The sequence below is a fragment of the Aquarana catesbeiana genome, linkage group LG06 (assembly GCF_042186555.1).
Source record: "Aquarana catesbeiana isolate 2022-GZ linkage group LG06, ASM4218655v1, whole genome shotgun sequence".
NCBI classification, from domain to species: Eukaryota; Metazoa; Chordata; class Amphibia; order Anura; family Ranidae; genus Aquarana; species Aquarana catesbeiana.
This window is the reverse complement of record NC_133329.1, coordinates 397,978,498-398,003,065: the sequence shown is the minus strand read 5'-3', so window position 1 is coordinate 398,003,065 and position 24,568 is coordinate 397,978,498. Positions and strand designations below refer to the sequence as shown.

Here is a 24,568-nt window from a genome sequence, read left to right as displayed (position 1 = left end):
CGGCTTCCTTGGAGGGGAGAATAAAGATTTTTTTTTTTTTTTTTTTTTCATGATTTGACTAAGCTGAACTGTAATCTGGCCTTCACTTTTTTTAAAGTGATACTAAAGTCTCAATTTTTTTTTTTTTAATTTAAAAATAACAAACATGTTATACTTATCTGCTCTGTGTAATGGTTTTGCACAGAGCACTCCAGATCCTCCTCTTCTCAGGTCCCCCCCCGCTGTCTCTCCTGGCCCCTCCCTCCTGCCAAGTGCCCCCCCCCAGCAAGCAGCTTGCTGGGGGGGGGGGGGGGACACCCGAGCTGAGCCGCTGCTCTGTGTGTCCATTCAGACATGGAATTGGGGCTCGGCCCCACCCCCCCTCTCTCCTCATTGTGTCACTCACTTTGGTTGACAGCAGCGGGAGCCAATGGCGCCCTGCTTTAGTTTGCAATAATTAAGTGTGTGCCTAATAATGTGTAATTTGTGTAGTATGTGCCTTTTTTTTTTTTTTTTTAAACAATGATCTCTTTGTTACTTATCCCTGCTTTCCAGGGATAAGAAACAGATTGTTCCCTCTGTACAGAGCCCTGTGTTGTTTGTCAACACAGGGCTCTGGGCTGTGATTGGATACAACCAATCAGCAGGTCCCCGGGCAAAGAATCATTGGCCGGGACCTGTTGACAGACTCCCACTGTGGAAAAAGATAGGTGCCGATCGGAGAGAGAGAATCGGAGAAGATCGGAGAGAGAATATCCAGCTGTTTAGGAAAGCGGACTATGGCTGCAAAGCACAGTTGACAAAATCCAAATGGAATAAAATCTTTTATTATACAATATTAAAAAAAGATAAAAGTGTAGACATAACACCCTATATATGTAGGGAAGATAATACCATACCTCCCTTTTTAACTTTAGCGGAGCACAGCAATTTTTTTTTTATAGTATAAACTATACATATATTTTGCTATTAAATAACATTTCTAATCATATGAAGTTAATAAGAAGAGTTCCCCTTTACATCAGAGTCCACTGAGTTCCCCTTTACATCGGAGTCCACAGAGTTCCCCTTTATATCTGAACTCGCAGAGTTCCCTTTCACTGTAAGGGGGGACTCTGCAGACTCTGATGTAAGGGAGAACTCTGGGGACTCTGACATAAGGGATGCTCTGGGAACCCGGATTTAAGGGGGAACACTGAGAACTCTGATGTACGGAGAGGACTCTGATTGAAGGGGGAACACTGCAGCCTCCAGTATAAAGGGGAACTCTGATGTAAGGGGTGCTCTGAGAACCCTGAATTACTTTAGTGTATTTACTCAGAGGCAGGAGAGAGAAGGGGGGAGACTTCAGTCACAGACAGGGATGGATGGTGAGCTCACTCACCCCTTGGCAGTCAGCACCTCTCATCCAGATGCATCTGGAAGCCATAGTCCGGTCTGAATAATGTGTCCGGGTTTCAGGCAGTCTGAAACCCGGAAGCATGATTCCAAACCCGAACTGTCCGGGTGAATCCCGGACAGGTGGCAACCCTAATTCCACAGTAATAATGATGCTACCAACATTGTGCGCTGTAAATGTCCTCCAGCAATTGTTCCTGTTTTGTTTTGCTGGAGGCGGCCATTTTTGCTGAAGCCCTGAGCCCCCCCGAGCAGCAGTAAATCTCTTAGGCTGTCGGCAAAACGGCCTCTACAAATTCAGCACAGTGCCAAAAAAAAAATCGAGCGCAACTGAGCATGTGCAGGGCAGGGTGAGACACTATTACTGGATTATAAACTGTATAGACACTTATTATTAATGTTTTACATAGCTATACCTGCCAAAAAAAAGACCACCCTGATTTGATCTCGCAGGACTTAATTTTCTATCTAAAGTTCCACTGAACTCCACCCAGGCTGTTGGTTTTGGACAGAAGAAGGAAAGGTTAGAGCCTCTATCGTGTGTAGATTGCTGTTTTTGCATCCCCCGAACGGAAGATATTCCCCTCATTTTCTGTTTTTCTGTCACTGATACAGGAAGTGAAGGGAAATCTTCCCATCGGGGACACAGACTGCAATGTCAACCTGAAAAAAAGGTTTTAGACTTCCCCCCACTCTTATCTAAAAGGGCAACAAAATGTTTGGACCCTCTAAGTTGCACTCCATGTTCCCGCTCCGCCATCCATCTAATATAATGTCTCTTGTTTTTATTTCAGCCATCAACCACAGAGAGTCCACAGAAGCATGTAGACACCACAGTGAGTATCAACTCCACTTATTACAAAAAAAAAATTGGACGTTTAAAATAAATTCTGTTTATATATTTTCTTTAACGCCTAATTTGACTTTAACCACTTCAGCCCCGGAAGGTTTTACCCCCCCCCCCTTAATGACCAGGCCATTTTTTGCGATACGGCACTTCGTCGTTTTAACTGACAATTGCGCGGTCGTGCGACGTTTTACCCAAATAAAATCGATGTCCTTTTTCCCCCACAAATTGAGCTTTCTTTTGGTGGTACTTGATCACCTCTGCGGTTTTTATTTTTTACGCTATAAACAAAAAAAGGACTGACAGTTTTGAAAAAAAAAAAAAAGATTTTTTACTTTCTGCTATAAAACACATTCAATAAAAAAATGGAAAAAAATCGAATTTCTTCATCAATTTATGTATTCTGTATTCTGCTACATATATTTGGTAAAAAAAATCCCAATAAGCGTCTGTTGTTGTTTTTATTTTTTGCGTTATAAACAAAAAGAAAGACAGAAAATTTTGAAAAAAAACCCCCAATATTTTTTACTTTTTGTTATAATAAATACCCAAAAAAAAAAATTCTTCATCAATTTAGGCCAATATGTAATCTTCTACATATTTTTGGTTAAAAAAAAAAAAAAAAAATCGCAATAAGCGTATATTGATTGGTTTGCGCAAAAGTTATCGTGTCTACAAAATAGGGGATAGATTTATGGCAATTTTATTATGAATTTTTTTTTACTAGTAATGGCCATGATCAGCGATTTTTAGCGGGACTGTGACATTGCGGCGGACACATCGGACACTTTTGACACTTTTTGAGGACCAGTGACATTTATACAGCGATCAGAGATAAAAATATCTACTGATTACTATATTAATGTCACTGGCAGGGAAGGAGTTAACTCTAGGGGGCCATCAAGGGGTTAAGTGTGTCCTAGGGAGGTGTTTCTAACTGTGGGGGGGGGGGGGGGACTGACTGGAGGAGGAGAGAGATCACTGTTCCTGATCACTAAGAACAGCAGATCTCTCTTTACTCCCCTGACAGAACGGGGATCTGCCTCGTTTACACTGACAGATCCCCGTTCTGCCTCTCTGAGGAGCGATCGCAGGTGGCCGGCAGCCATTGCGGCCGCCGGTGACGCGCTGCTGGCCTGCCATAGCTATTGCATAGAGCACCGTATCTTCGTGCAATAGTCACCCTGCCGCAGTATATCTGCAGCGGCTGGTCGGCAACTGGTTAAATCGACTACATACCTTCCAGGTTGCATGACAGCAAAAGATGTGCAAAGTCTTACAAATTCGTTTTCTTTAAAAAAAAAAACAGCCACATGCTGAGTAGAAAAGCCTGTCCTCTGCTAGCATGCTGCCAAGAAGGACCCTCTGTGTGGAAGCAGTGGCCTCTCTGCAGAGGTCTGACGCTTCCTCTGCTCAGTCAGATCTATGGCTCTACAGTCCGCAAAGCTCGTGCTCCCTGCTGCCAGCCGCCTGTCATTGATTTCAGCATGCTGCCTGTACAACCCCCTACAGGGAACACCTGAGCATCCCGGGGGGGGGATGAAGACGACTCTTCACACAGGTGGCCATAGTGCACACAGGGGCCGGGGCTGCCGAGCCACATGTCTTTGCTGGGCCCAAGGCAGCTGGGCTGCTCCTTGAGCCCACGCTGCTCACCTGGCCTCTCCGCAGCTGGCTGGCCACCAGATAATTTTGGCAGGGGGACGGGCTCTCTGGCCCCCCCAGTGCTCTCCGCCCCCGCGTGCTCTCGGACCCCCCCCCCCGCGTTCTCTCGGACCTCCCCCCGCGTGCTCTCCAACCCCCCTGCTCTCCTGCCCCTCTGTGTTCTTCAGCCCCCCCTGCTCTCCTGCCCCCCAGGTGCTGTCTGCCCCCCCTCCACATGTTCTCCGTCTCACCCCCCTGTGCTCTCTGCCCCCCCCCCCCTCAGGATGGAGAGTGGGGGAGAGGCCTGTAAATATGTCATGGGCTTCTTGGTCTTGGTCCCGGGCCTATTTTATGTCCCAGTCTGGGCCTCGATTACATCTGTGTGAATGAGGCCTTGTATGGAGTATGCATGTTCCTATGTTCATTACCATAATGCACCTGCAAGTTGGGACCATTTATTTGGAGTAGCACCCCTTGCCGATGGAGATGCGCTGGAGTGCAACGTGCATATATAAGCTATATACTAATGTATGTATGAATGACACGATCTCACTACACTACAGTGAAACTATCTGAGATGTCCCTACTCTAGCTGCACACTATGAAAAGCTGAATGATGGTCCTCCTCACTACACTCACACTATCCCTAGACTGACAGTACACTAATATTCTACACTGACAATTGCAACAAAATAGCACAGTATAGCACCCTAACTAACTAATAGCACTGAACAGATCCCTGTTCTATCTCTCCACACTAAAATCACACTGAAAATGGCTGCCATTGAAAGAATATTTTTATACTGTGGGTCGGGAATGAGCCATGATTGGATAAAGTCATGATGACCGTGTCCAATCATGATTCTGACAGTGCTCTGTGCCCTGATTGGCTGAAACTTTCACTGCTTCAGCCAACCAGGGCTTGCAATGCACTGTTCAGCGCCACAATGATTTGTGGTCGGTTCGAGGGGGGGCGAACAAATGGTTGAACGACCCATTTGTTCGGCTGTTTGTCGAACGTCCAAACAGTGAAAATTCGGCCTGAACTTATGCCCGAGCCGAACCGTTAGCCCATCTCTACTCAGTATGAAACGGGCCTTAGTTATTCGTATTTTGTTTTCCACACAGTTTGAAGTGGGTTGCACTTGATTATCATTCTGGATGTTAGAGACCTTGTGCTCCTCCACCTTCCATTTGAGGATGTCCCACAGATGCTCAATAGGGTTTAGGTCTGGAGACATGCTTGGCCAGTCCATCACCTTTACCCTCAGCTTCTTTAGCAAGGCAGTGGTCATCTTGGAGGTGTGTTTGGGGTGGTTATCATGTTGGAATACTGCCCTGTGGTCCAGTCTCTGAAGGGAGGGGATCATGTTCTGCTTCAGTATGTCACAGTACATGTTGGCATTCATGGTTCCCTCAATGATCTGTAGATCCCCAGTGCCGGCAGCACTCATGCAGCCCCAGACCATGACACTCCCACCACCATGCTTGACTGTAGGGAAGACACACTTGTCTTTGTACTCCTCACCTGGTTGCCGCCACACACGCTTGTCACCATCTGAACCAAATAAGTTTATCTTGGTCTCATCAGACCACAGGACATGGTTCCAGTAATCCATGTCCTTAGTCTGCTTGTCTTCAGCAAACTGTTTGCAGACTTTCTTGTGCATCATCTTTAGAAGAGGCTTCCTTCTGGGACAACAGCCATGCAGACCAATTTGATGCAGTGTGCGGCGTATGGTCTGAGCACTGACAGGCTGACTCCCCACCCCTTCAACCTCTGCAGCAATGCTGGCAGCACTCATACATCTATTTCCCAAAGACAACCTCTGGATATGACGCTGAGCACGTGCACTCAACTTCTTTGGTCAACCATGGTGAGGCCTGTTCTGTGTGGAACCTGTCCTGTTAAACCTCTGTATGGTTTTGGCCACCGTGCTGCAGCTCAGTTTCAGGGTCTTGGCAATCTTCTTATATCCTAGACCATCTTTATGTAGAGCAACAATTCTTTTTTTCAGATCCTCAGAGGGTTCTTTGCCATGAGGTGCCATGTTGAACTTCCAGTGACCAGTATGAGAGAGTGAGAGCGATAACACCAAATTTAACACACCTGCTCCCCATTCACACCTGAGACCTTGTAACACTAACGAGTCACATGACGACCGGGGAGGGAAAATGGCTAATTGGGCTCAATTTGGACATTTTCACTTAGGGGTGTACTCACTTTTGTTGCCAGTGGTTTAGACATTAATGGCTGTGTGTTGAGTTATTTTGAGTGGACAGTAAATTTACACTGTTATACAACCTGAACACTCACTACTTTACATTGTAGCAAAGTGTCATTTCTTCAGTGTTGTCACATGAAAAGATAAAATAAAATATTTACAAAAATGTGAGGGGTGTACTCACTTTTGTGAAATACTGTATATCCCAATCAATGCATAAGAAAGTTGTATCGATAAAAACAAATGTAACGTGTACAGTCAGCTCTGTATATATATATATTACCATTAGTTGTGAATCCCAGTGCCTGCAGATCAGTCTGCTGATCCCGTACTTAATCCAGCAGTTGTGTTTTAGTGACTATCAGCACATTGAAGGGTTAATGCGGCTGTTATTCACATCAGCTGATAAGTGGCTGACCCTCCGCTTGTGGGGAGAAGGGAGGAGAGGCGGCGTGCCCTTGGTTTAAGCTGCATTCATAAGTCACTGGATTTCATGACTTTGAAGAAATAACAATTCACCACAATAATGTCCCCGGAGTAGAAGAACAAGGCGACAGATCGGAGGTCGGGTCTCCTGCCTGCGTGGATTAATTTGGAATCGGGAGCTGTGTGGTTTCCACCATGGCCACCATCAAGCCTTGGAGGCGTTTCATGCGGACGTTCAGTTTCTCGCAGGTAAGTCCCCTAGACCCGGCTATTATCGGCCAATTTTGAAACCCAACTGTAGTCAGTTTTTCCCCCAAACAGAGTTGGGAGAGCCAAGCAAGTGGAGCTCAAGATGTGTCATTTAAGGTCCCACCGGACCCTCGGGACAACCTTGCCCTACACTGTACCAAGCCTTGCCTTGTATAGGGCCTGATCAATCCAGAGTCAAAATACCTTCCAAGTTTCTGAGATGGGAAACAAGGACATCATTTTGACTCCACTTCATTATGCCAGAATGGCAAAATTTTACTGAAATCTCCCCATTTTTCCCAAAGTTTCTGGGAAACGAAAACTTTCAATTTCCTCGATCCTCCCGTCACTATTAAATGCCTTTTGACATTTGATAAATGTGCCCAACAAGTTGATGCTATCGCCCTCCTAGACCATAGGGGCATATGTATAAAGCAGTGAATCTATCATTTGTCAAGCATTCACATACAGTGTTACTAGTCATGCGACTCTTCAAAGTCGCATCCCATTTGCCGGAGTGGAACCTTTCAAATCACTGCAACTCAAGGTTCCTGCACTATTTCTGTGCAATTTAATTGCGTCTTGCATTGATATCTGTTAAATGAAGTCACACAGATGTCAGCTTTGAAGTCGCGCTGAAGGAGTGCAACTTCAGAGCCACACTGGTTTGAACCAGGGCTTCAGGGTTCAAAACTACGGCACATTGACAGTTGGGGTCCACAACTATGACACACTATTCTTAGGGGTCCATAGTTATGACACCTTTATACCATAACACACGGACTTCCATGGTTTGATAAATATGCCTTTAGAGTTCACAAATATGGCACATTGATACTTGGGGTTCACATGTACAACACATTTATTAGTGGGGGGTCAATACCTATGACACCCTAATACCATAACACACTGACGACCACTGTTTAATATCTATGCTCCTTAGGGTTCACAACCATGGCACGTTGACTCTTGGGGTTCACAACTATGGCACATTGACGCTTGGGGTTCACTTGTATGGCACATTGACTCTTGGGGCTCACATGTATGGCACACTTATTATTGGGGGTCCATGACTGACACCCTGATACCATAACACACTTGACATCCACAGCTTGATAAATATGCCCTTGGGGTTCACAACTCTGGCACCCTGACACTTAGGGTTCACATGTACCACACAATTATTGGGGATCTGACTCTGTGATATCTTAACACACTGACATCCACTGCTTGATGAATATGCCCCTTATGTTTCACAACCATGGCACATTGACACTTGGGGTTCACATGTACGACACATGTATTATTGGGGGTCAATGCCTATGACACCCTAATACCATAACGCACTGATAACCAGTGTTTAATAACTATGCTCCTTAGGATTCACAACCATGGCACATTGACTCTTTGGGTTCACAACCATGGCACATTGACACTTGGGGTTCACAACCATGGCACATTGACTCTTGGGGTTCACATGTATGGCACATTGACTCTTGGGGCTCACATGTATGGCACACTTATTATAGGGAGTCCATGACTATGGCCCCCTGATACTTTAACACACTGACATCCACGGCTTGATAAATATGCCTCTTAGGGTTCATAACTCTGGCACATTGGGGTTCACATGTACCAGGCATTAATTATTGGGGATCCATAACTATGAAACCCTAAAACCTTAACACACTGACATCCACTGCTTGATAAATATAACCTTTAGAGTTCGCAACTATGGCACATTAACACTTGGGGTTGCAACTATGGTACATTGACTCTTGGGGTTCACATGTATGGTACGCTTATTATTGGGGGTCCATGACTATGGCACTCTGATACCATAACACACTTGACATCCACAGCTTAATAAATATGCCCCTTAGGGTTCACAACTATAGCACATTGACACTTGGGGTTTGCAACTAAGACACATTGAAACTTGGGGTTCACATGAATGACACACTTATTATTGGGGGCCTATAACTATGACTAAGTTTTCAGGTACATAACTATAACACTCTGATATCACAACACACTCATTGGTGACAAATATACTCCTTGAAAGTTCACAACTATGGCACATTGACACATGGGGTTCATATGTATGACACCTTTAATATTGGGGGTTCATAAGTATGACACCTGATACCGAAACAAACTTGACATCCACGGCTTTCTAAATATGCCTCTTAGGCTCCATTCACACTTGTGCGACTCCAAAGTTGTGCGATTTCCATTGCAATTTTACTTTGGATGGGTGCGACTTTGATGTGACTTTGGCTAATATTAAGATGCGACTTTTGAGCGTTTGCGTTGCAGTCTGTGGCACTCAAGGTGCATGAAAGTCACATCAAAGTAGTGCAGGAACCTTTTTAAAGTTGCTGCAATTGGAACGTCTTCCATTGAAATATATGGGCTGCGACCTGTCATGCGACTTTTTGTCCAAAGTCGCATAACAAGTCGCACAAGCCTCAGGGTGGCAAATTGACACTTGGGGGTTCACAACTCTAGCACTGTAACGTGTATCGGATTGTATAGGCCCTTATATTACATGGTCATGAGATTTAGAGGAGATTGTAGATTGGTACATGTTTTTTTTTTTTTTTCCTGGTTTGTTATGTTTTGGAGGATTTGGCGTGCCGTACTTCAGTCTTGAACTGGACTTTAATGGGCGGCATTCATGTTTGCTTTGTGTTTCTGTAAATCCACCGTATTCTGTTCCACTACATCTGACTTCCTCTTTCCCATATGTAATTGCAAACAAAGGTCAATGTGATTGTGATTGCAATGTGAAGTCAATGTGATTGCAGACAAAGGCACAGAAGAATCAAGTCAGAAGCAACTCAAACTGATCTCAGGTGGAAGGCGTCTTCCTCTAATGCAGGGGTCTCCAAACTACGACCACATCCAGCCCTCTACAGGATTTTATCAAGCCTTCAGCTAGGGTCATTAGCATATCGTCAATGTACATAGAATGAGGATTAAGGTCAACAGAGGCTGTCTACAACCGTGGCCAAAAGTTCTGAGAATGACACAAATATTCATTTTCACAAAGTCTGCTGCCTAAGTTTTTTCATGATGGCAATTTTCATATACTCCAGAATTTATGAAGAGTGATTAGATTCATTGCAAAGTCCCTCTTTGCCATGAAAATGAACTTAATCCCATAAAAAAATAAATTTCCAATGCATTTCAGCTCTGCCACAAAACATCATGTCAGTGATTCTCTCGTTAACCCAGGTGTCATTGTTCACGAGGACAAAGCTGGAAATCACTCTGTAATGCTGATTGAGTTAGAATAACAGACTGAAAGCTTTAAAAGGAAGGTGGTGCTTGAAATCATTGTTCTTCCTCTGTTAACCATGGTTACCTGCAAGAAAACACGTGCAGTCATCATTGCTTTGCACAAAAAGGGATTCACGGGCAAGGAGATTGTTGCTGCTAAGATTGCACCTAAATCAACCATTTATCGGATCATCAAGAACTTCAAGGAGAGAGGTTCAATTGTTGTGATGAAGGCTTCAGGCGCCCAAGAAAGTCCAGCAAGCGCCAAGACCGTCTCCTGCATTTGATTCAGCTTCGGGATTGGGTCACCACCAGTGCAGAGCTTGCTCAGGAATGGCAGAAGGCAGGTGTGAGGACATCAGGGCGCACAGTGAGGAGAAGACTTTTGGAGGATGGCCTGGTGTCAAGAAGGACAGCGAAGAAGCCACTTTTCTCCAGAAAAAACATCAGGACAGACTGATATTCTGCAAAAGGTACAGGGATTGGACTGCTGAGGACTGGGGTAAAGTCATTTTCTCTGATGAATCCCCTTTCTGATTGTTTGGGGCATCCGGAAAAAACCTTGTCCAGAGAAGAAAAGATGAGCACTACCATCAGTCCTGTGTCATGCCAACAGTAAAGCATCCTGAGAACATTCAGGTGTGGGGTTGCTTCTTAGCCAAGGGAGTGGGCTCACTCCCAATTTTGCCTAAGAACACAGCCATGAATAAAGAATGGTACAAAACCATCCTCAGAGAGCAACTTCCAAGAACTGTTTGGTGAGGGAACTATGCCTTTTCCAGCATGATGGAGCACCCTAAGTGGCTTGGGGAACAAAACATTGACATTTTAGGTCCATGGCCAGGAATCTACCCAGACCTTAATCCCATTGAGAGCTTGTGGTCAACCCCCCCTCCCCCAAATTCTGACAAACTCCAAGTATTGATTATGCAAGAATGGGCTGCTATCAGGATGTGGCCAAGAAGTTGATTGACAGCATGCCAGGGCGAATTGCAGGGGTCCTGAAAAAGAAGGGTCAACACTGCAAATACTGACTCTTTGTATTAACTTAATGTCATTGTCAATAAAAGCCTTTGACACTCATGAAATGCTTGTAATTATACTTCAGTATACCATAGTAACATCTGACAAAAAGATCTAAAAACACTGAAGCAGACTTTGCGAAAATTAATATTTGTGTCATTCTCAAAACGTTTGGCCCGGGCTGTATGGTCTTCACTTCAGCCCCGCTGTGACAGACTCACCCAGGACAGAGGCTTTTGGAGAGGACTGAATGCTAGCCTCTTGCCTACTGACTATGGGCCCTGGCATTTGAGGGATCTGCAAGCATTTAGGAAGATGTCCTGTTATGCAATGCAAAAGGACATTATTAAGGGGTCCATGATGGTCTCTGCCAGCTTGGGACACAGTAGACAGATGTATGTGAACAGAAAGCTGGCTAATAAGATCTGGAAAGCCCTGGGTCTCCTGTTGTCTACGAAGTAGGCTGAGGAGGGGGGAGATCACTGTTTGTATTGCTAATTGTGCTAATTAACACACCTATTTCTGCTAGCAAACCAATGAGGGATGTGTTTATACTTGTAATAATGTGTATTGTACCTTGTGAGCTCGAAGCCGACAAGTCTGACCTGGAATGAGACCGCTGAGTCATCCAGGTGGCCAATTAACGTAATGTTTATAGTATATGCCGGTTGTTGTAATTATTTTCCTGTGTACAGGTTGTGTTGTTAGGGTAATCTGATCAGGAGGGGGGGGGGGGGGGATGTTCTTCTGTGGGGTACATGTTCTGTGTAAGTTTGTTCAATAAAAGTTCCAGTTTTGCAGTCAAATGAGTCCTGCCTAGTTCTTGGTTGTAATAGGCGGCTATAATATCGTATATCTATGTTCAGACTGGAGAAAGCAGTATACTGATGGAAGCACTCAAGAGGAGTGTGCGACAGTTCCGTTACACCCTACACCTCCAAACACCAGACCCTAGATTCTGTAAGACTCTGATGAGGACCCTGATTATAGAGAGGACTCTAAAGAGGACCCTGATGTAAGGGAGGACTCTGATGAGGAACCTGATGTAAGGGAAGACTCTGATGAGGACCCTAATGTAAAGGGGACTTTGATGAGGACCCTGATGTAAGGGAGGACTCTGATGAGGACCCTGATGTAAAGGGGACACTGATAGAGACTTTGTAAGGGACTTTGTAAGGGGGGCTCTAATGGTTATGCTGATTTAAGGTAAATTCTGTTGGGAATTTGGATGTAAAGGTGACCCTGATGGGGACTCTGAGGATAATAACTTAAGGGGGACTGCTAGAGGAACCCTAATGTTAAACAGAATCCAGTGGGGACCCTGAATAGAGGGCCTCTGATGTAAAGGGGTCTCTGAAGGGGATTTTTTTCTCAGCCGGCAAATATTTGTAAAATATACACTGTGGCTCTCATACTGAAACTTTTGGAGACCCCTGAGCTAATGTACCTGTTGTACTTGGCCTGAAATAAACATGCCAAAATACTCTGGGTTTAATATCACTATAATTATCCCTTTAAAAATGTTTTGTTTTATATAATTTTAATAAGTGCCAAAAAATACAATTTGATCCTGCCAGAAACCCAACGAGCTGATAATTTCCTGTGCGGTCTGTGTTACACTCCTCGATCAGTTAGCATCGTTCTCTGCTATCTCTGTGGCTCATTATATGGCACTAATAATCATGATAAATAAGTAGATTTTATTCCTGTAATCATCAGCTCCATCTAGTGGCCATATTGTGGCATTTTCCTAAATTAGATTATTCTTATGAAGGAAGAACATCTGACTTGGAGAGAAAATAGCCTTCTAAGATTTTGATTTTGCCAGCATTCACATGGAACAAATGTACGTGAAGTTTAGCAGGATGAGTAGCTCAACAGATGATTTATAAATAAAACCCCTCTGTGTCCTATGGAGCGCAATTTTAAAATCCTCTGGTAAGGTCTCCTATGTTTTGGGACCATATGATATTTCTGCAGGGACAGCCTATGAAACTTCGAAAGGACCGACGAAACCGGTCACAAGTGCGCAGAGCTCTGCGAATGACCTGAATACGCAACACACCGACAAGACGCAGAGCGGCGAGGAGTAAACTTGGCCTGGGCAGCGTGAATACCAACAATCCGAGAAGCCGCAAGATAATCAGATACAGATCAGGCTTGATAAAGACATTAGTGTGTTATTCTAAAACTTCAGTGTGACAAATTCGGACAACGTCACTGTGACATTGCTGGCTTCATATCCATGGAGGAGAAGAATGTGTTTAGTAAATATCCTGTCCGTGTCTAACAAACTTCCCGACATTTTTAGCCCCGGGGATTGGAGGACTGTCCCTGGAAATATCTGATTACATTCATTAAAAAAAAAAAAGTGTATAAATGTAACTTCGGTCAACGATTGTTTTATGTTTATGGTGGGATAGAGGCCATAGGGCAAAACCCCCATTAGGTTTATGTTGCTTTATATGTGAGAAGCAGTAAGGACACCACGCCAACGGTCAAAGTCCAACACGTAGATGGGAGAGCCAACACGGTTTTGGAGACCTTTCATCAGGGCTTATATACACCGATTAGCCACAACATTATGACCACCCACCATAACCCATAGAGACATGGACTCTACACTAGACCTCTGAGGGTATGCTGTGGCATCTGGCAGCAAGCCATCAGTAGAAGAACCTGTAAGTTGGGAGGTGGGGGCCTCCATGGATCGGATGTGTTTTTGTAGCACATCCCACAGATTCCCAATTGACATTGGAGAATTCTAGGAATGCACAGATACTGGTATCCGTATTGGTTCCGATACCTAGCATTTATGTGAGTATCGGTACCTGCGCAAGTGCTCCGATACCGAAACAGATACTTTGTGGTGCAATTTGTGTCAATACAAAATGAATGGGCTCAAATCACATGGATTCACACAGGTAAGACACGACAGTGGTACGACTGTGGCTCCGACTTTGCCCTGCGACTTGAAGTCTGACTTCCATCTGACTTCAATGAACGGGATCAGACTTTGATCCCGACAATACCAGGACCTTTGTGTTTCCATGCCAAAATTAAAAAAAAAAACGCATAGGATTCCCCCTCTTAGACCATACCAGATCCTTTGATTTGGTATGGATTTTAAGGGAAACTCCCACGCCAAAAAAAGGTGTGGGGGTCCCCCCAAAATCAATACCAGACCCTTATCCGAGCATGCAAGAAAGGGGGTGCCCTCAACATGGGGGGGGGGGGTGTGGAGATGAGGGCCTTTTCCCAACAACCCTGGGCGGTGGTTGTGGGGGTCTGTGGGTGGGGGGGCTTATCGCCCCCTTGTGATGTCGCTGCCCCATCATGCCACGGGTGGTGACATGACAAGGGGGTGGGGCCTCTGGATGACGTCACCGGGTGGCCACATCCCATGCCTATATAAGTAATGCCACACTGCGGACCTAGCATTTCAGCCGGAGCGAGCGTCGGGAGAAGACAACGGAGAGAGAACCGGCAGAGGGAGAAGACAGTTGAGAGAGGAGAACCAAGAGCGGGACAAGAACTGTACCGGAGGAAGTCATCAGTGGTGAGAGAAGAACAGGAGGATGAAGACCTCGCTGGAGGGAGAAGAAATCATAAGGAGAAGAGACGCCGGAGCTGCTTTAATTAATTTGTCAAAAACCTGTGTACTGTTTTTTTTATTTCTGACACTTTTTTTTTTATAGGTGAATGGGTAGGGGTACAATGTACCCCATACTGATTCCCATAGCGGTGAGGGTCCAAGATCTGGGGGCCCCCTTGTTAAAGGGGGCCTCCAGATTCCAATAAGCCCCCTGCCCGCAGACCCCCAAAACCACTGCCCAGGGTTGTCAGGAAGAGGCCCTTGTCCCCATCAACATGGGGACAAGGTGCCTTGGGATGGGGGGCGCAGGGCCCCCTCTGCCCCAAAGCAGCCACCCCAGCATGTTGAGGGCATGTGGCCTGGTATAGTCCAGCCCGCTCGTCCCCACTCCCTATCCGAGCAAGCAGCCCGGTAGGTCAGGAAAAGGGTCTGGTATGGATATTGGAGGGGGATCCCCACACTGTTTTTTTAGCGTGGGAGTTCCTCTTAAAATCCATACCAGACCGAAGGGTGTTGTATGTTCTTTAAAGGGGGAACTCTTTGCCGCTTTTTTTTCTATTTTGGGGTGGGGTTCCCATTCAAGATCCTCAGAGCAGAAGTCGCATGCCAAAGTCGGATCAGTTAAGATGATGATCCAACTTTGATCCGACTTCAATGATATTCAGTGGGCTGAAGCAGGATCAAAGTTGGACCAAAGTAGTGCAGGAACCTTTTTCAAAGTTGGACCGGCTTGTCAGTTAAGACGGCTCTCATAGGGAACCATTTATACACGTTTCTTGATATATTTAGGACAATCTGTATTCTGCTACATATTTTTTGGGGAAAAAAAATCTCAATATGCGTATATTGATTGGTTTGTTATAGCCTCTACAAGCTACGGTGTATATTTATATTTGAATTGTTATTTATTTTTATTTTTTTATACTAATAATGGTGATCGGCGACTTATAGCGGGACTGTGATATTGCGACGGACTAACTGACACTTATACAGTAAAAATATGCACTGTCACTGTACTAATGACACTGGCTGGGAAGGGGTAAACATCTAGGGTGATCAAAGGGGTTAACTGTGTGCCTAGCCAGTGTTTTTGTGTATTATGTGTTCTGCTTTCACTAAGAGATGTGCTTTGCAATCCATCACATCCCCACTGTCAGGGCGGAGCTCTTGCTTGTTTACATGGGCTGTGCTCTGTCATTCTCCTCGCCGATCAGCCGGTGGCGGCGGACATTCATTGGCCGACACCCGCTGATCGGCTTCTGCTGTGGCTTATCACAGCAAAAGCAGTGCGCTCCCCCTACCCCTGAAGTGCCGGATCATGCCCAACTGGCGGCATCCGCTGGAGGATTTTTTTTACTTCTGGTTTGGGGTTATTGTCTACAAACAGTTGCCGGCTTGTGTAAGCATCAGATCCAACCGATCCTGGTTTGATCCAATACTTTGGAAGCCAGAGGAGACATCTGGAGTCTAATAGACCCCAGATGTCTCAGTGAAGAAGACCTGTTACTACTTATTGTTACCACAAGGGATGTTTATATTCCCTGTACATGCAATAACAATGTGCACAATTTTTTTTTTTTTTTTTAAAGAGACCAACTCAAATAAATAAAATTTTTTAAAGCTCCCCTGTTTCGCCGTGCTCACTTACAAATACATATGTAAACAGCGATTGAGTTATCGCCGCAAACATAGGGAGAGCAATATTTCTAGCCCCAAGACCTCCTGTGCAACTCTATACTGGTAACCTGTAAAAGCTTTTAAAGCACTGCCTATGGAGATTTTTCGGTACCATGGTTGGGCGCCAGCCGCTCCACGGGCGTATGCAATTTTAAAGCAAAACATGCTTGGTATCTATTTGCTCGGTGTAACATCATCTTTTATATTTTGCCAAGCAAATAGGTATTATATTGTGTTTTTGGTGCATTAAAATTAAAGTATGTTTTTTTTCCCAAAAAATAAAAAAACAATCTCTGCCAAAAAAAAATATCTGCGCAAATACCGTGTGACATAAAAATATGCAACACCCACCATTTCATTCTCTAGGGAAAAAAAAAACAAAAAAAAACAAACTGCCCTGGACTGGAAGTGGTTAATGCAGGGTGGAGCTATACCGAAGACAATGGCCCCAATTCATGAAAGTTCAAGCCTAATGCACCTTCACGTGCACGTAAGACATGCTAAATTGGCCTCTCAGTCAATTTTATTGTAGGTTATTTTAGCATGCCTAAGGCAATTTTTAACACTTTCGTTGCCATTGCAGTTTGACAAGCCAGGGCCAACAGTTGCTTTATTTGCTGTTGTTAACTGCATTTTATACAATAGTGAATAAGGATGCATATTTTGAGAAAATAAACCTGTGTGGTACTTTTTTTTTTTTTTTTTTTCTTTACAGGGTTCCACTAAGTCCTCCAGGAGTACACAATCCCGCCGCAGGCCATCAAGGTGAGATTTGGAGCTGCATGCACATTATTGCTCCTTAAACCAGTAAATGAAATGTTCCCGTTGCTATGATGGTGCTAGCAGATCATCCCGTGGAGGCGATAGGTGTGACAAGCCTGGCTGTCGTTCAGTAATTTCAACAATCTACTACCCAACCTCTGTACACCTCCCATATAATAAATTGCAGCTGGATGGTAAAGCTGAACCCCAGAGGGATATAAAAGACAAATTAAAGCCCATTGGAAGATTTACTCTTACCTCTTGCTCTGGTGACAACTGTAAAAGTTTGGATTTTTTCATCAGTTTTTGTACTGATAACAGTGGTCACCAGGAAAGACAGAGAGGTTGTCCCCAGCGGGGAACAATCAGTAATAAAAACCCAACAGAAGTTGTCCTCCTCTACCCTGTCCAGAAGGACAAAAAATGTGCTTGCTATACTTACCCTTTGCTGTCTGCTCCTAGATAAGCCATTCTAACTAGGGTTCCTCTAAAGCAGGGATATGCAATTAGCAGACCTGCAGCTGTTGCAAAACTACAAGTCCCATCATGCCTCTGCCTCTGGGTGTCATGCTTGTGGCTGTCAGAGTCTTGCTATGCCTCATGGGACTTGTGGTTCTGCAACAGCTGGAGGTCCGCTAATTGCATATCCCTGCTCTAAAGGTTGGAAGGAGTTTCTGGAGCTGTGGCTGATTGACCTCTCATTTCATGGTGCGGGATAGTTCAGAGGTCAGCGCTACTTGCAAAGCCAGCTGCATGAACCCAATTATGTTTTTAGCTGCCTGTAAAGGTGGCATTCTGATCACCGCTGTAAGGGTGCATTTGCACCTATTAGCCTCCAATGTATGGAGCATTTTCCCCACTCACCACCAATATAAGGGGCATTCTTCCCGCTAGCCTCCAATATAAGAAGCATTCTTCCCACTGGCCAACAATGGAAGGAGCATTCTTACCACTCACCACCAATGTAAGGGACATTCTTCCCACTGATCACCAATATAAGGGGCATTCTTCCCACTGATCAATGTAAGGAGCATTCTTCCCACTGACCTCCAATGTAAGGAGCATTCTTCCCACTGATCTCCAATATAAGAAGCATTCTTCCCACTGGCCAACAATGTAAGGAGCATTCTTACCATTGATCACCAATGTAAGGAACATTCTTCTCACTGATCACCAATGTAAGGAGAACTCTAGCCACTGGCCACCAATGTAAGGGACATCCTTTCTACTGACCACCAATGTAAGGAGCATTCTTCCCACTGACCACCAATGTAAGGAGCATTCTTCCCACTGACCTCCAATGTAAGGAACATTCTTCCCACTGACCACCAATGTAAGGAACATTCTTCCCACTGATCACCAATGTAAGGAACATTCTTCCCACTGATCACCAATGTAAGGAACATTCTTCTCACTGATCACCAATGTAAGGAACATTCTTCTCACTGATCACCAATGTAAGGAACATTCTTCCCACTGATCACCAATGTAAGGAACATTCTTCTCACTGATCACCAATGTAAGGAACATTCTTCCCACTGATCACCAATATAAGGAGCATTCTTCCCGCTAGCCTCCAATATAAGAAGCATTCTTCCCACTGGCCAACAATGGAAGGAGCATTCTTACCACTCACCACCAATGTAAGGTACATTCTTCCCACTGATCACCAATATAAGGGGCATTCTTCCCACTGATCACCAATGTAAGGAGCATTCTTCCCACTGATCACCAATATAAGGAGCATTCTTCCCACTAGCCTCCAATATAAGAAGCATTCTTACCACTGGCCACCAATGTAAGGAACATTCTTCTCACTGATCACCAATGTAAGGAGAACTCTAGCCACTGGCCACCAATGTAAGGGACATCCTTTCTACTGACCACCAATGTAAGGAGCATTCTTCTCACTGACCACCAATGTAAGGAACATTCTTCTCACTGATCACCAATGTAAGGAGCATTCTTCCCACTGATCACCAATGTAAGGAACATTCTTCCTACTGATCACCAATGTAAGGAACATTCTTGTCACTGATCACCAATGTAAGGAGCATTCTTCCCACTGATCACCAATGTAAGGAGCATTCTTCCCACTGATCACCAATGTAAGGAGCATTCTTCCCACTGATCACCAATGTAGGGAACATTCTTCCCACTGATCACCAATGTAAGGAACATTCTTCCCGCTAATCACCAATGTAAGGAACATTCTTCCCACTGATCACCAATGTAAGGAACATTCTTCTCACTGATCACCAATGTAAGGAGCATTCTTCTCACTGATCACCAATGTAAGGAGCATTCTTCTCACTGATCACCAATGTAAGGATCATTCTTCCCACCGATCACCAATGTAAGGGACATTCTTCCCACTGACCACCAATGTAAGGAACATTCTTCCCACCGATCACCAATGTAAGGGACATTCTTCCCACTGACCACCAATGTAAGGAACATTCTTCTCACTGATCACCAATGTAAGGAACATTCTTCCCACTGATCACCAATGTAAGGAGCATTCTTCCCACTGATCACCAATGTAAGGAACATTCTTCCCACTGATCACCAATGTAAGGAACATTCTTCCCACTGATCACCAATGTAAGGAACATTCTTCCCACTGATCACCAATGTAAGGAACATTCTTCCCACTGATCGCCAATGTAAGGAGCATTCTTCTCACTGATCACCAATGTAAGGAACATTCTTCCCACTGATCACCAATGTAAGGGACATTCTTCCCACTGATCACCAATGTAAGGAACATTCTTCCCACTGATCACCAATGTAAGGAACATTCTTCTCACTGATCACCAATGTAAGGAACATTCTTCTCACTGATCACCAATGTAAGGAGCATTCTTCTCACTGATCACCAATGTAAGGAACATTCTTCCCACTGATCACCAATGTAAGGAACATTCTTCCCACTGATCACCAATGTAAGGAACATTCTTCCCACTGATCACCAATGTAAGGAACATTCTTCCCACTGATCACCAATGTAAGGAACATTCTTCCCACTGATCACCAATGTAAGGAGCATTCTTCCCACTGATCACCGATGTAAGGGGAATTTTTCTCATTGACTACCAATGAATTAGTTTTAGCAGGTGCTCCCAGAGGCCTTATTTGATGGGTTCCTCTGGCGTAGAAAGGTTGAGAAACGTCACTCTAGATGAACTAGTTGCCTTTATATGAATTCACAGTTCAGATTTTTGGATCATTCAGTGAAAGTTAGCCTGTTTGCTGGAGAATGCCAGCCACTTTTTTTTTTTTTATAGCACTCAAACTTCCTCGTTCCATATACAGAAGGTCAGATAACTCCAGAAATGTGGTGTCCTGGCTGCTGTGTCGGTACACAGGGTGAGGCCGCTCACATACCTCCCTCCCCATGTGATCCTCTAGAATCCAGCATGGAAATTTCCTGAGTACAGACAGAACTTGAGAGAGAAGGAAGCCCATTTATACGACCAGCACATGTGATTCCCATATCACGCACTGGCTTGTTTTTCTGTGGAAAGTGGTGTGTTTATGGGGATGTTTTGGGAGTCAGACAGGATGTCAACATTCACATGAAACATGTCACCCTTGAAGTGAACTTGGGTGGGATAGAATTATAGGAGCTCCAGATTGCTGACTTGTTTTTGAAGAGGCAGCCTCTGGGGCGGTCATACTGATCCCGATTGAGTCCATGACCTGAAACAAGCTTGCAGCACAGGACCCGACTTTTTTGCCTTGTTTCAGGTCTGTGAAGAGGTCAGTTGACCTTCTGTGTTGTAAGTTCTCAGACGGACATTCAGAGCAAATAGCAGACAATTGCAGACTTGGCAGAACTGATGTCCAGAGTCCACGGTTCTAGACCTCACTGGAGAGGGTAAACAGAGTCCAGATTCCATTCATGTAAATGGAGCAATGATGGACAATGGAAGGGGTAACAGACCGATAGGCAAAGACCAACTGGGTCCAGAAAATAAGCAAACAAACTTAATGGTCAGGCAAATGCTCAAAACACTGACCTGTAGTTGGGGTGCAGCAGCGGCAATAACACACACAGTCCTAGCACGATGAAAGAACTTGTATTGAAATAATGCAAAGACAGTTCACAAATAACCTAGTGGGAAGGCAACCCAACCGGGAACACTCACAGGTCCAACATCATGTAGAGAGCAGGATTCAGCTGAACTGACAGCACCTGTTGAGAGGGGTAGAATGCAGCCTGGCTGTCTTGTGCTCAAGCGGGAAGATGTCCAGAGAAGTTGCAAGCCCTGCACGTTCCCACCTTGTCAGGAACCTTTCCCTGTCGCTAGTCCTCTCCCTACCAGGCAAAGTACCTGTCTCTACTCTACCAACTCGCAAAATGCACGCTGAGCCTCAGAGCCAGAGCCTCAAATAGGCTCTGCCTGACCCAAGATGGCTGCCAGGGTCACATGGGGCAGCAGCATCCATTTGGATAGCTTCCACAGTGACCCAGAAAACTATAGACTTGCCTTGACTTCCTCTCCAACTGCAGTGCCACCTGCCATAGAGAAAGTAGTCTGTACCTGCCTACAGGTCACCCTTTTTAAGTCCATTATTCAGTTTAGGTGTGCAGAGTAAAGACCTGAGCTGCAGTGTTGAGTAATGCAGAAATATGCTGAAGTATAAATACCCAAACATTAGTAGCGCTCAGCGATCAAAACATTGTTGTTATTGAAAAAAAGTCCACATAATAAATTAATATAAGTAGATGTGCGTAAAGATTGTCCAGCAAGATAGAAATTCTTGCAGATATAATAATCCAAAGGGTAACCTTCACCACACCGCGTGTGTAACAATCCACCCAAAAGGTATGCACTTACCAAATAGTGCTGGGAAAGAGCTTGTCTTCAAATGGTTATGATCTGCATCTCTACATCTAAATGTGTTGCTCGTCACAAGCAAAGAACAATGATACACCTAGCGTAATCCAGTAACTAGACATGTGTTTATTTAAAATATATTTCCCTTATAGCTGTACACTCACAATGTGACAGAAGATTAAAAGCATTGAACATCAAAAACTTGTTTTCCCACTGACGCGTTTCGTCATCACTTCGTCAGAGGGCGGGCTCCACGTCCTCTGATGAAGTGATGACTAAACGCGTCAGCATGTGACCACGCGGCAACCCACATCGTCGGATCACCTGCTTGCCTTACCCGGGAACACCGCCGTAGCGGTGAGAGGTAAACAGGAGTCAACGCCCTTTCAAGTTTTTGATGTTCAATGCTTTTAATCTTCTGTCACATTGTGAGTGTACAGCTATAAGGGAAATATATTTTAAATAAACACATGTCTAGTTACTGGATTACGCTAGTTGTATCATTGTTCTTTGCATGTGACGAGCAACACATTTAGATGGAGAGATGCAGATCATAACCAAGCTCTTCCCCTGCACTATTTGGTAAGTGCATTACTTTGGGGGGATTGTTACACACGTGGTGTGGTGAAGGTTACCCTTTGGATTATTATATCTGCAAGGATTTCTATCTTGGTGGACAATCTTTACGCACATCTACTTATATTCATTTATTATGTGGACTTTTTTGCAATCACAACAATGTTTTGATCGCTGAGCGCTACTAATGTTTGGGTATTTATACTTCAGCATATTTCTGGTTTAGTGTTTATTTTTATAGTAGCTGCCTGTGTTATTTTAAATCATTTCTTTCTATGAGCACTGAGGGAGAAGTATTTCTCAGTGTGGGGTGTATTTCTCATTTTGTCAGTGTTGAGTAATGGTCAAAGGTTCAAAAATGATCGTTATACTTGGAGCTGGTACCTTCAAAAATACATCCGCAAGGGCATGTCCCCTTTCTATCAAAGGTTCACCTTATGGTGCCTACCATAATGAACATTTGCTCACTGTGGGAATGCTTGCTTTTTAGAAGCATTGCCACCCCACCCCCTCCCTAGTCGTATGCAGTCAAATAACACAGCAAGGATTACATGTGCATTGCTTTACAAATCATTTTACAGGTAAAATATCCCTATTTTAGATGTTTCAGCCCTGTATTTCGTCTCCTGGAGTTTCATGTGGCTTGTCCTGTCTATCGTTACAGGAGTTTTAGCTTTATTCACACCATGGAGGACAGCTGTGAACTCGACCTCACCTACATCACGGAGCGGATCATCTCCGTCACATATTCCCAGGGGACGGAGGAGGCCACCTTCTGTAGGAACCTTAAGGAGGTGGCACATATGCTGAAGTCCAAACATGGAGACAATTATCTGGTGAGCAACAAGAAGTGACACGTTTCTCATTGTAACTCTCTTGCTCTCGTTGTAGACCTCTGATATCAAAGTAGAACTGAGTACCCTGTCTGTCCACTTTAACCTTTCTCTGTTTATGGTTTTAGATCTTTAATTTGTCTGAGAGTAGACATGATATCAACAAACTCCATTCCAAGGTAAGATTTGCAAAAGAGACTGTTAACAGATTTGTGTTTCCTAGGAGTTCTGAATCTGAGTTCGAATCTGGCCTTGTAGAGAACATGATGTGATAGACTGTGACCTAATGGAATCCATTCTGTGGCAGCATGTGTGGTCCTCTGGTAAAAATAAGTAATGGGGGAGGACAAGTTTTGGCATGATAAGATTTTGTTGTGATTATGTTGAGGTAAAATGAGCTCTGGTAGAAGCCATGTTGTGGTAAAATGAGGCCAAATAGAAGACATGCTGCAGTAAAATGAGGTTGCATAGAAGCCATGTTGTGGTAGAATAAACCCTTATTTTAAGCCATGTTGTGGCATATTAAGACCTTATAGAAGTCATGTTGTAGTGGATTGAGGCTTGGTTAAAGCCAAGCTCTGGTAAAATGAGGCCTTAGCGAAGCCATGTTCTGATAGAATGAAATGTTATAGAAGTCATGTTGTGCTAGAATGAGCCCTGATAGAAGCCATATTGTGGCAGAATAAGGCCTTACAGTAGTAATGTAGTAGTAGATCGGGGCCTGAAAGTAGTCATATGTTAGGCCTGATAGAAGTCATATTGTGCTAAAATGAAGCCTAATAGAAGCCATGTTGTGGCACATTATAGAAGTGATTTGGTAGTAGATTGAGTCCTGAGAGAAGCCATGTTTTGGTACAATGAGGCCTTATAGAAACCACGTTGTGGTAGGGCAAGGCCTAATAGAAGCCATGTTGTGGTAGGATGACTTTTGTAGAAGCCATGTTTGGGTAGAATGAGGTATTTTAGAAGGCATGTTGTAGCTGATTGACTCCTAAAGCCTCATGTACACACTGCTGCTCCTCAACTTGAGTTTAGGAGCTTTTGGCGTTTTTTTTGTCAAAGCCCCTGAACTCTACTCTATAAAAGCCTATGTGTCCTTATACTCATAGGCTTTTATTAGAGTTTAGGGGCAGTTAAACATCTCTCTCCAGAACTCAGAAGAATCGCGTTCAGGAGAGGCATGTTATGAATAAACCTAAATGCAG

At 44.3% G+C, this 24,568-nt stretch overlaps 1 protein-coding gene across 12 annotated transcripts in view; it reads left to right on the top strand.

Moving 5' to 3' along the window:
• Positions 1-24,568, top strand: part of TNS1 (tensin 1) — a 673,270-nt gene that overhangs the window by 446,474 nt on the left and 202,228 nt on the right. For all 12 annotated transcript variants that reach the window (XR_012245040.1, XM_073634389.1, XM_073634393.1 and 9 more), the window contains 4 exons: positions 2,172-2,213; positions 17,064-17,113; positions 23,195-23,366; positions 23,492-23,542. Coding sequence is in view for 11 of the 12 variants with exons in the window: in XM_073634389.1 (XP_073490490.1) it covers positions 2,172-2,213; positions 17,064-17,113; positions 23,195-23,366; positions 23,492-23,542 (315 nt within the window). In the remaining variant the exon portion in view is untranslated. The remainder of the gene's footprint in view (positions 1-2,171; positions 2,214-17,063; positions 17,114-23,194; positions 23,367-23,491; positions 23,543-24,568) is intronic.